This window comes from Bos taurus, chromosome 21 (genome assembly GCF_002263795.3).
Source record: "Bos taurus isolate L1 Dominette 01449 registration number 42190680 breed Hereford chromosome 21, ARS-UCD2.0, whole genome shotgun sequence".
NCBI lineage: Eukaryota > Metazoa > Chordata > Mammalia > Artiodactyla > Bovidae > Bos > Bos taurus.
In genome coordinates this window covers 26,782,143-26,794,468 of record NC_037348.1, presented here as the reverse complement: position 1 = coordinate 26,794,468, position 12,326 = coordinate 26,782,143, and the positions used below count along the sequence as shown (strand labels likewise).

Here is a 12,326-nt window from a genome sequence, read left to right as displayed (position 1 = left end):
AAGCTGCTCACTTTCTCCTCCCCAGACCCCCAAGGCTCTCTCACCTCTGCCTAGGGTTCCCCTCTAACCTGCTTTGCCACCCTTCTTGTCTGGCAGCTTGATTTGGACCTATCTCTCCACCTCAGTCTCCATGTTCTCCCCAGACATCATGTTTGGCCTCTGCCCAAACTGTACCCATGAGGAAGAAACAGTCTTGCTTCAAGTCCAGACTGCACTAACCTCTGGCTTTTCCCCAGGGAGGGTGCTGCCTTGACAGCTTTCTGATGCTTAGGAGTAAGGACTACACAGTCCAACATGGATGTGCCAGCCACATGAATGACAGCTTTCCTCTCCTAGGACCTTCTCCACCTGCTGTCCTGAGCGTCCCCTTGTGGACAGGATGAGGTAGGACACATGACTGGTTCTTCGAAGTGAACGGCCAGTGCGGCAAAGGGTAATTTCCTGTCTTATTTTCCGTAGCTTTCTGGCTTAAAGTGAGACCCACTTTAATGGAAAATAAACAAGCAGTCAGGTGGATGACATCCTTTTTACTTTTACTACAGTACAGCAAGATTTTCCAAACCAGAGCCGATGTCTGCTGCAAGCAGAAGGTCCTGTGTACACCCCTTTCAAGCGGTCCAAAGAACATACCCAAATAAGACATTTAAGACGATTCTTCATTTCTCCGACAACAATTTCTCGAAGTGCATAATAGAATAAATAAATAGAAAATATATCTTTGTTCATAGTGACACCTACGAGAAACGTTTACATACAAAACACACTATACATCTAATTCCCGAAAAAGGACCAGCTATTTCGGCAACAGGAAAAAGACAAGCATTTCAGAGGAGTGTTTTGTTTTTTTAAAAAGGCCTAACTCATCTTGAGGCTTCCAAACAGAAAGAACAACAGGAACAATTTTCTAAGCAGTAAGAAAATTTGTGCTACCAAGAACATGCCCAGACACGGGCTCTTGGTGAATGGTTTTGGAAGGAACGTTATATGCACAGATCCTGTGCTGTTTGACAAATGTACAACTCTGAGGATTTTCAAATAGATATTTTCTTTACATAAACTGAACCAAAGACAGTTAACATTCCTGGCCATCGGAAGTGATCGCACCCTAAGTGGTTCACAGTGTGAGACCCTTGCGTTAAGAGTTTAGGAAAACTCAACAGGACTATAGACGAAAAGAACATGAGGTCATCTGAACTCTCCTCCCCACGGCCTCAGATCTTCCTGGAAGAGGTCCCTCCAGGGACTCGGGCCTCTGAAGCTGCCGTGTCCTTAGAGGCAGAGTCCCACCGTCACCCCCTAGCAGCTGAAAGACTTCTTTAGTGGGAAAAACCTCTTTGGTGACTGGCTCACCCTGGGAGCGGGGGGTGGACTTAAGGCTGAGCCTCACTGGGTGCAGCTGAACAGACAGGGACAAGAAGGAGTTTGTGGTTGGGGCAGGAGAGGGGACAGACGTGGTCATCATGAGACCCAGAGTGACCCTGGGGTCTCATGAGACAGTATAAACCACAGACAGAGTTTTCCTTTTCCAGAGCTCTCCTGGCTCTCCAAGGTGGGCAGTTCTTCAAGAGGGCCTGGGGTGGATGGACCCTGGAGAGCCACCTAGCCAGCCCCCCAAAGATGTGTCGGGGTGGCCTGACACTGTCTGCTGGGCGTGCCTGCAGACCTGCAGATGCAGATAGCACCAGTGCAGTTATTGCGGTGGCTGGGCGCCCCTCCGGAGGGCAGGTAAGTTTGAGCCAAGTGGAGGCTGCAGGGCCTCCAGAGCCCACAGGAGGGTGCCCTTGTGTGCACGGTGAGGGGGCCGGGGCAGAAACAGTCCTGGCCAACAACTCTCTTTCTAGTCTCATCTTTTCTCCCTTCAGCGGGGCTTGTCCTTCAGGAACGCCTGGCCCCTCCGGCCGGCAGTTGAGGCAGCGTGGTGTGGCAGTGAGTGTGGGGAGTGGGGGCTCCCATCTTGGCCCTGCTCTGGCCGTGTGGTTCTTCCCTTTCTTGGAGTCTCATCATCCCGTCTCTACAACCAAGGCTTTGGACTAGGTGTCTCCTAAGGCCCTTTCTGGTTCCGAAAGCCCGGCGCCCTGAGGTGTGAGCGCTTCTCGGGGCTCCCCAGTGAGGAGCAGATGGGCCTCTCATGGAGGAGCCCACCTTTTTCAACTTGACTCCAGCCTCTGTTGGAGTCATAGGTGGGGCCGGCTGGCCCACACTTTGGGTGTCAGGGGCCCACCAGCCCTCCCTGTGATGCATGCTTCTCTGCTACGGGGGTCCAGCGAGTCCAGGGCAATGGGCCACCTTGAAGTCATCCAGCTTCAGCAGGAAGGGCTCAGCCTCTGAATGCTGCACAGGCTGCCCCATCCTTGCCACCCATAAGCCCCCTGCCCTTCATCCCTACGAGCCCAGGGCCTCTCCTGCAAGAAGCTTCCAGACCCACCTGAGCACGTAAACCCTTTCTTTCCCTCTTGGGAACTGGCACGGCCCCCTTTGAGCCCTCTTAGCTTTCTCTGCCTAGCATCAGAAGGCACTTACACCTACCGTCTGTTGTGCCAGACAGCCGAGCCCCTCACCCTGGGCCTTGCTTCTCACGCCTCCATCCTGGCTGCCCGGAGCGCCAGCGTCATGGATGTCGGCTGAGAAGAATGTTCTTGCCTACCGCGGGACTCCAGACACAGCGTGAGAAGCCACAGACTTCTGGGCTCTCAGAACTGAAAGGGCCTTTAAAAGTCACCTAGTCCGACTCATGGCCTGGGCGCCAAGTCTCCTGAGAGGCTGACCTCCTCCGGAGGCAGGCTCGTCCTCCCCGAGGGCAGCTGGTTCCATCTCCATGCGCTGTCTACACCTGAGCTCTGAACCCGGTGGAGGTCGGGTCCTGCTTACAGGAATGAGGATTCTTCCTGCACCTCCCACCCTAACACTGTGCTGGAGAGCATGGAGATCTGTGAGTGACCCCGCCCTCCCACCCCCAGGCTGCCTCCCAGCTGGAGCAGAACTCCTGCCAAAGAGGACCTTTTTTGCCAGTAGAGCCCATGGCTCCCTGTGGTCCCCACAGCCCCCACTGCAGAGGCACAGATAGAGAGACCCCTGGGAGGCTGCAGGGAGGAGAAGGTTTGCAGCATCAGCCCACATGGCCCTGGGGCTGCAGGTAGACACTTGAGGGGGGTGGGCGGCAGCACCAGGGGGCTCAGAAGCCTCCCCCTGGCCCATCAGGGCTGACACATGGCCTTCCCCGGCAGCTGCCAGACGGGGGCTGTGGGAACCGGCCTCGCTGCCCCGGGCCGCTGCCCAGACTCCAGTGTCAGGGTCCACTGTGGGGGCGCACGGGGTGGCGGCGGTCCTCACAGCTTCTTCTTCCTCACCACCGGGATGGGCACCACTTGGAAGATTTTGGCGTGGTGGTCCTCAGTGTCCAGGGTCACCCAGGTGGGCCGGAAGCTGCCTTTGAAGCCAACGAATACCATTTTCTCTGCAAAGCAGTAAAGTCGCGTAAGCATAAACTTCACGAGAGAATGGCTATGTACCCACTGCCTCCTGGGGTTCCCCATTGCCGTTCCCTGGCCCCCACCAGGCACCCTCTCCTCTAGCTGCACTGGACTGTGTCTCCCTGGGAAGAGCTTTGTGCCATGTTACCAATGGTGCCTGGCGTTGGTCTGTACAGGGCACACAGGGTCTCACCTGAGCCTCCAGTACCAGTGTGGAGTGCTGGCTCTGCTCTATGCAGGGGATCCCCTCCAAGAAACCAGTTGCCATCAAGCTGACCCTAAAATTAGCAGCAAGTGCCTGCTCCTCTCTTAAGCCCTGTGTCCCCATCTGTCAAGTAATGGCATTCAACTACAAGATCTTTGCCCTGGCGCCAATATCCCGTGGCTTTAGAAGGAAGTTCTGAGCAGCAGAGAAATTTGCCCAGGGGCCCTGAGCAGATGGTGTAGCCCGGCCAGAGCTCTAGAATCCCAAGCCCCATGCAGGGCCCTCTGTCCCATAGCTCAGAGCTCAGCCCCGTCCGAGGGATGTGGGTATCCACGTTGACACTGGGGAATGGCCTCGCCTGGTAGGTTGTACACATGCATCACCCCGGGAATGTGTCCCTTGACTGAACAACGTCACCTTTATGTTCATCAGTTTTTGGCAACAGGGTCTTAATTAATTGATTTTTTTTTTTTTTTGCCCAGTCATCTAGCATGTGGGATCTTTGTTCCCTGACGAGGGATTGAACCTGTGCCCCGAGTATTGGAAGGCAGATTCTTAACCACTAGATCACTGGGGAAGTCCCAGGGTCCTAATTTAAGGCACACAGGCCCCCTAGATGCTTTCAGTACTGGGCTGGGGAAGACGCTTCTCTTTTCCTTGTTTTCTCTTTTGGCTCATTGGAAGGACTTTCATTGTTTCTGAATTTTCTCTGCGAGAGGCTTGAGATAAACTTCCCATATGACAGGCTGCTAGCTTTGATGTGTTTTGCAGTCAGGATGGCCTGGCTGCTAAGGATGGCTGGCTTTGAGTTAGAATATTAGGATCCAAATTCTAATCTTAAATGACTAATTCTTGAGTGGCTCTACCTTAAATGGAAATCACAGTACCTGTCCTGCAGGTTATTAGTGAATAACAGATCTTTATAGGATGTTCAGCAAGGCACAAGGCTGGGCATTTACATGATAACTATTGGGTTGGTCAAAAAGTTCATTCACATTTTTCTGTTAGAAAAAAAAAAACAAACAGAAACAAATACGATGTTCTATAACGTCGTATGGAAAACCCAAATGAACATTTTGGCCAACCCAATACAGTGGACATTATTATCAGGAAGGTTGCTTGGCCTCCTCTCTCAGCCTCCCCAAGGACTCTCTCATCACACTGATGATGGTGATGAAATGCTGACATTTTTGTCCTGGTTGGCTTCCTCCCCGAGAGGCCTGTGCCAGGCTTTATGGCAGAAGAGCTGTGTGATGTTGGACAAGCCATATATATTCTCAAATGAGAGCTTTGCCAGCTACAAAGGACTGTACAAACGCTGGCCATTGGCAGGAAAGCTGGGGCAGAGGTAGTGACTCTGGCCGATCCAGGCAGCAGGAACTGAGGCAGGAGGGTCAAACTGAGCCCCGTGGATTGTTGTTTTTCATTCACTAAGTTGTGTCCGACTCTCTGTGACCCCATGGTATCTCACCAGGCTCCTCTATCCAGGGAATCTTCCAGGCAAGAATACTGGAGTGGGTTGCCAGTTCCTCCTCCAGGGGATCTTCCCGACCAGGGATGGACCTCATGTCTCCTGCATTGGCAGGCGGGTTCTTTACACTGAGCCACCAGGGAAGAAGCAGCCCTTTCTGCTGATACTTTTGTGGATTAAAAGGGCCATTTGCTGAGTTGATGGGGTGTCTGATCACATGTTTGAATGGCATTGCTGCAGGGCAGGGACGCTGACCAGGGAGCCTCTTGCCCTGCACAGCTGTGGACTGCTGGTTGTGTTGAAGATTCTGAGGTCACACCAGGTTTGAGGGGAAGTGCTCTGGCCTCAGCAGGAGGCCCGGGCATCCAGACTCAGGGTCAATGCAAGAACCCTTACCTTTTAGTTTGAGCCCCTTGTGTGCCCCGAGTTTTTCCAGCACTCTGGTCCATGGGCCTCTGGAGGTGTATCTTCCCTTTGATGCCATGAGAACTATGGAACTGAACCAGAAAGGACAAATGAGAGGCCTGGACGACAAAGTGGGGTAAGGGGTTCCCGGGCAGGGATGCTGCATGGTGGCTGGTGGGACTTGAGTCAGCAGTGCCCAGAGCCCTGCCAGGGACTGGGGGAGAGCAGGATTGTGTGCCGGGCTGACTGGCTCTTTCCATGTGATGACCGACATCCTGAACACCCTCCCACACGTCTGGCTGCAGTTGGTGCCCGTGATCTTCTCTCTGAGCCTGCTCTCAGCTCACTGCTGCTCCATGGCTGTCCCCAAAGAGGACAGAGCTGGCACACAGAGCCCACCATCGGGGACCAGCACTGACGCCAGAGCCCGGCATACAAACAACTTCAGTGTGCATCTCTTAACCTGAAGGTACAAGGATTGTGTAGGACCCGATGGAAATGTGGTGATGGAGGAAGCAGAGTGTTGAGTCACCCTGTGCTCAGGGGAGGGTTAACCCCTCAAGATCATGCCTCCCCATCTCCGCTCAGGCAGGACAGTGTGACTGTTCCATGCTACAGATGGGGAGATGAAGGCACATGGTTACTAAGTGCTGGGTTGAACAAAAACAATGGAAAAACCTGAATGAATTCTTTGGCCAAGCCAATAGCTAGGACGACCTGCCAAAGGGGAGCCGTGCCTGGGGTTGGGAGGAGGAGCAGGCCTGGGGCTGCCCAGACTGAAGGGCTCGACTTGCAAGAGTCCTGCTGAGGAGCTGAGATCTCTAGTCCCCTGGCCTGGGTGCGATCAGGCCAAAGTGCTGGAGAATGGCCATTGTGGGGGTCCACACAGCTGCTGGGCCAGACGGCAGGAAATGCACACCTCCCCCAGGAACAGAAACAGGGACAGAGGCCCACTGGGGCTTCTAGTTTTCCTCTCAGAGGAATCCTGTAACCACAGACCGCAGTCCAGACATGGAAAAACTGTATAGGACTCTGGAAGCCGTTGTTACCCCCATACGTGTCCGATAGGGAGCAGAAAGACAGCTGTCAAAATGTAAAGAGCTCGTGTGTGGGAAGAGCAGAGAGGAGGGGAGCTGGGCTGCCCCGGCTCCTCTGGATCACAGAGGGCTGGGGAGGAGGAGGGCAGTGCATTGTCAACACCCTTGACTCTGGATTCTAGATCCGGGGTCTGTTCCCAGGAGACTGTCCCCGTCACTCCCATTCAGAAATAAAGCTAACACCCCTTTGGCTCAGTGAAGCCTCCTTGCTGGGCTGGACTCAAATGAAGAGCATGTCCTCTGGGAGTGGGGAGGGAGATGGACAGAGCTACTCATGTGTCCTGGCCTCCTGGCAGCACCGGAAGCTGCCTGTACTCTTCAGGGGCCCCTCTCTGCCTGGCCTGAGCTTCTCATGCCCACTGAGCCCCCACACCTGTCAACATGAGGCTCCCGAGGGGTGCTGACAGAGGCAGCCCCCGGAAGCCATCCTGGAAGGCTCTGATGGGAGCAGTTGCGTCCTCCTTTCCCTGGGCCCCTGGGGCTGGGGTGGCCCCGTGGATGGGGTGGGAAGGTGGGGCCACCTGGCTGGGACCTGGGGGGGACAGTGGGGTGGGACCTGCCTTGCGTTATTCCTTCAAGCCCTGCTGCTCTCCCTGAGGTTGGGGGGGGTACCCGGATCTTGCCTGGGTACCCAGCGCCAACCCAGGGCGTGCTTCACAGCAGGTACTTGGTGAGGGCTGTCCCCAGCAAGGTGCACTGGGGCTGCAGCATGGGCTGAGAGGAGCCCTGGATGGGGAGGCCCTACGCCTCTCACCCCTGGTTTTCAACAGAGCAGCTCTGCATTTCGGTTTCTTTCTTTTTTTTTTTTTAGTTTGCTTGGGCTCAGTAGTTGCAACGCACTGGAGCTTAGTTGCTCTTCAGCACCTCAGTTGTGGTCAGGGATCAAACCCTTGTCTCCTGCATTGCAAGGCAGATTCTTAACCATTCAGACCACCAGGGAAGTTCCTGCATTTCCGTTTCTTATTGTAGGCTTCTGCATCCTATTTCATTTCCAGGAAAAGTCCTCTGGCCCCAAAAGGCACAGAAACTAAAAATCTCTAGATGATCCTCTTTTTCCCCAAATCAGCTAATCTCCTGCTTCGGTATGAATCTGCATGTGAAAACATGATGCTGAAGAAGCACATGACCAAAGGTGGTCAAGCACCACCCTGTCTTTGGAATCTCACACAGCGTACAGTTCAAGTCAGGCCCTCATATAGCATCTGGGAAGCACTTGGTTTTCATCAGTAAATATTTTCCAAGCACCTCCTGGATGACAGGTACCACATGGAGCACTTAGACTGCCCGCTAGTCCAGGTTGTGGCTTTGGAGTGAGTTCTCCATTATATCAGAAATGAAAATATGAGTTGGATATGATCCCCGTACTGCTGTATTTAAAATGGATAACCAGCCGAGACCTACTGTACAGCACATGGAACTCTGCTCAGGGTTATGTGGCAGCCCAGATGGGAAGGGAGTTTGGGGGAGAATGGATACATGTATGTGTGTAGCTCAGTCCCTTTGCTGTCCATCTGAAACTATCACAACACTTAATTGGCTATTCGCTAATATAAAATAAAAGGCTTAAAAAAATAAAAATCTAGACCCTAGATGAGGGAGCAGATACATCCACTGGTCCTCTGTGGGGGCAGGGATGAGTAGAAACTTTTGGTTGGATCAGAAGAGACCTCACCAAACAGGTGATGTGTGAGTTAGTTTTGGAAGGTGGCAGGGAAATTACCCCTAGGAAAGGGGACAGGGGACACCTGTGTTTAAGAAGCTCACTGCCCCCTCGCCCCCCGCCCCCGCCAATATGGTGGGTGGATTCAAGTGGGGGAGGCTGGGCGAGGGAGTCTGTTGGGTCACTGTCTGACAGTGTGGGTGGCAGAGTGGAGGCGATGGAGAGGGTGTCCTGGGATAAAAGCAGGGCAGCCACGATGCAGGCAATCGACAGGTGTGATTACTGAGTGTGGTGATGTCAAAACGAAAGAAAGACCAGAACCAAATGTGATGCCTGGACTCTGGTGTAGCTAGTTGCCTGGATGGGAGATGACGATTTCACCAAAATATGGCCAAGAGGGTTGGCTGGTTTAGAGGATTAAAAAAAAAAAATGATGAGAATTCAGTTCCATAGGGGACATTTGGGTGGCAGAGTCCAAGTGGCCGTTGGATAAAAATATCTGGCATTTAGGAGGGAGACGGGGGCTGGAGAGGCTTGGCAGCCACCAACATTTGGATTGCAGCGAGTGCGGGCGGGGATGAGCTCACGCTGGGAGAGTGTGCCGGGTGGGGGCGGAGGGCCGGGGCAGGCTTCTCGTGTGTAGCTGGTAGACTCGGCCTGACCTACATTCACAGTGGCCCCGGCTCCCATCTCAGAGGCACCAGGTAGGGAGGCTTCCTGGCCAGCTCCCACCATGGATGGGCAGACCCCTGTTGTTATTGTTCAGTTGCTCAGTTTTGTCTGACTGTTTGCAACCCCATGGACTGTAGCCCGCCAGGCTCCTCTGTCCATGGAATTCTCCAGGCAAGAATACTGGACTGGATTGCCATTTTCTTCTCCAGGGGATCTTCCTGACCTAGGAACTGAACTCGTGTCTCCTGCATTGCCAGGCAGATTCTTTACCAATGAGCCACCTGGGAAGCTGTGGACAGTGCGTGGAGGCTCCCTAAGCTTCCTCAGCCTGGACTGTGATGCAGGCCCCAGGGACAGGGAGGGGGCCTCGGCCAGACTCACTTGTCGGGGATGGTCGCCACGTAATTGAAGAGCTGCCAGGGGATGCCCTGCAGGATGGCATTCCTGAAGCCGGTGTGGTTCAGTACCTGCCCGTGCCTCCCGTCAATCACCACCACCTGGATGCCGTCTTCCAAGCTGGGGTACTTCTTCCCATCCACCTGCAGATGCCAGGCAACACAGAGTGTGACATGGAGGCAGGGAGGGGTCCCGAAGGCATCGGAGTCCTGAGGCTCTCCTGCCCACATGGGTCCCCTGTAGGCTCTGAAGGCAGAGGGTGTCAGTACAGCTGTTCAAAGCATAAAACCCACTTCAGTCAGTTCCTGCAGCCCTGCCTAGTGGCTGAAGGATGTGTGTGTGTGTGTGTGTGTGTGCATGCTCAGTCGCTCAGTCATGTCTGACTCTTCATGACCACATGGACTGTAGCCCACCAGGCTCCTCTGTCCATGGGATTTCCCAGGCAAGAGTGGGTATACTGGAGTGGGTTGTCATTTCCTCCTCCAGGGGATCTTCCCAACCCAGGGATCGAACCTGTGTCTCCTGCGTTGGGAGGCAGGTTCTTTACCACTGAGCCACCTGGGATGGCCTCCCCCTCAAAAGACACGTTTACTGCAACCTTTGGGAGTGACCGTATTTGGAGCAAGGGCCTTTGCAGATGTAATTAAGTTAACGATCTCAAGATGAGGTCATCCTAGATTTCGGATGGGCCCTAAATCCAAAGTTAGATGTCCTTATAAGGACAAGGAAGAGGGAGGTCTGAAACTCAGTCACATGGGGGAAAGACCACAGGAGGACAGCGGCGGAGGCTGGGGGAACACAGCTGTGAGCTGGGAAGGGGGGCATCCAGGCTGCTGGTGGCTGCAGAAGCTGGAGGAGGCCAGGGAAGGACTCGCCCTCAGCACCTGCAGGAGGAGACAACCCTGGCAGCCCCATGGTGTTGGGCATCCAGCTTGTGAACTGTGCGGGGAAGGTTCTGTTGTCTTCAGCCACCTGGCTGGCAGTCACTGGCAACCACAGCCCTAGGCACTGACACAAGGTCTCGGTGAGCAGAGATGCCCCGGGCACGGGGACGGTGGCTTACTTGGATGTACGCCAGGTCGTTCAGCAGGTGGAAGAAGCGCTGCTTGGCACTCTCCATCTTCACCTCCAGGAAGTGGTCCTTTGTCTTCTGGAGAAAAAACAAAAACCCAGGGTGGGTGTCAGGTTCGGGGGGTCCAGCATCCAGCTCGAGGGCTGGTCGGCCTCTTCACTTCCCTGTAACCCCTCAGCCATGGGAAAGGGTTTAAAGAGGGGAGCAGAGGTCCGGAGAGGAGCCTGAGGGCCCTGGGGCTCAGCTGGCTGTTGGACACTCACCAGCAGAGAACCGAAGAGCTTCTTGGGCATGGGCACGTCCACAATGGCCTTCTCCGTGAACTTGGGGTAGGCCGTGGCCGCGCAGTCGCTGATGCCTGCGTTCTTTGGGATCAGAGCTTTAATCTTTATCCTCTCACAGCCCTTCACAGAACAGAAGGCAAACTTCTCTCTCTCGTTCTGAGCTTTCAGCTTCAGGAAAAGCAGCCTGCACACAGGAGCAGAGCGGGCGGTTCCCTTTGGTATCCGCATCTTCCTCCTCCCCCGACCCGCTTTCTTCCTCCCTCTGCCTCCGCACTCTGTGCTGGCCACAGTACTAGACCCAGTGGGCCCCACAGAATGGAGGAGCACCCCCCACCTCCACAAGGTTGTACGTGGTTGGAGAAATGAAAAAAAATGCACTGAAGATAAAGCTAATACTGACAATTTTCATTTTCCGAGCACCTACTCTCTGCTATGCTGGGCACATGCCATCAACGGACATATCTCATTTAACCCTCAGACAATCTTTTCAGGTGTCCTAGGCCATAGCAGAATAGAAGGTAGCCATTGAAGGCAGGTGCTCAGAACGTAAGAAAGAGTAACACATTTGTCAGGCAGAAAGATCATGGAAAACAGCCCTAAGAATTAAAAAAGCCTGAGTCTGGCTTTCTACACAGGAAACAAGCATCCTACAACCCAGCTCGTCCCTGAGGCTGTCACTGAATTAAAGCCCAGTGTGATAATCAATAGGTATAATGATGAGCTAAGCAACCAATAAAAGGGGTGAATTAAGCAGCAGAATCTGCTCTAAGGGGAAAATCATAAATTAAACATTTTTTTGATCAAAAAAGGTTCAATTTGTTTAGTGGCAGTTTACATTTGAAAAATTCACACCTCTGGAACAAAGCAATTCTCATGATCCTAAAAGAAGATATTAGGCATAGATGATGCGATGAAGACTTCACCTTATTTACATTTTTTCAGTCATAATAGTTTCTGCTATTATATGAGGGATATTTAATTCCTTCTCTAGTTTTCATACGGAGGGAGTTTTCTAAACACTCCTGGGCCCATCCTGTCCCCTCACTGATGTTTTCCCAGGGAAAGTGGAGCAGCTCATTTGACTGCTGGGTGTGGGGATATAGGTCAGCCAACGGGGTGGGATGGGGGGAGGCTCTGGTCTGCCCCCCATGTACCCCGTTGTTGTTTAGTTGCTAAGTCGTGTCTGACTCTTTGTGACCCCATGGACTGTAGCCCGCCAGTCTCCTCTGTCCATGGGATTTCCGAGGCAAGAATACTGGAGTGGGTTGCCATTTCCTTCTTCAGGGGATCTTCCTGACCCAGGGATTGAACCCAAGTCTCTTGCATTGGTAGGCGGATTCTTAACCGCTCAGCCATCAGGGAAGCTGTTCCTTACTATTTACACGCCACTTGGAAGTTATTTCCTATGGCATTCATTATCTTCATGAATATTACTGCAGGCATGAACATTACCCAGGTCCTAAACCCTAAAGACCATGCTATAATCTCCACGGGTATCAAAAAGGAATGAGTTTTATTCACAAATACCACAGTCATATGAACATGGGATGCTTTCCTTTAATATTTTGGCATAGGCATCGGAATATCAAAGACA

At 53.3% G+C, this 12,326-nt stretch overlaps 1 protein-coding gene across 8 annotated transcripts in view; it reads right to left on the bottom strand.

Moving 5' to 3' along the window:
- Positions 1 to 507: 507 nt before the first annotated feature.
- CEMIP (cell migration inducing hyaluronidase 1) overlaps positions 508 to 12,326 on the bottom strand; it is a 160,064-nt gene continuing 148,245 nt past the window's right edge. For all 8 annotated transcript variants that reach the window (XM_059879303.1, XM_002696612.6, XM_059879298.1 and 5 more), the window contains 5 exons: positions 10,712 to 10,916; positions 10,440 to 10,526; positions 9,362 to 9,519; positions 5,543 to 5,643; positions 508 to 3,454 (listed from right to left, as the gene is read on the bottom strand). In XM_059879303.1, the coding sequence (XP_059735286.1) occupies positions 3,327 to 3,454; positions 5,543 to 5,643; positions 9,362 to 9,519; positions 10,440 to 10,526; positions 10,712 to 10,916 (679 nt within the window). In that variant the 3' untranslated portion in view covers positions 508 to 3,326. The remainder of the gene's footprint in view (positions 3,455 to 5,542; positions 5,644 to 9,361; positions 9,520 to 10,439; positions 10,527 to 10,711; positions 10,917 to 12,326) is intronic.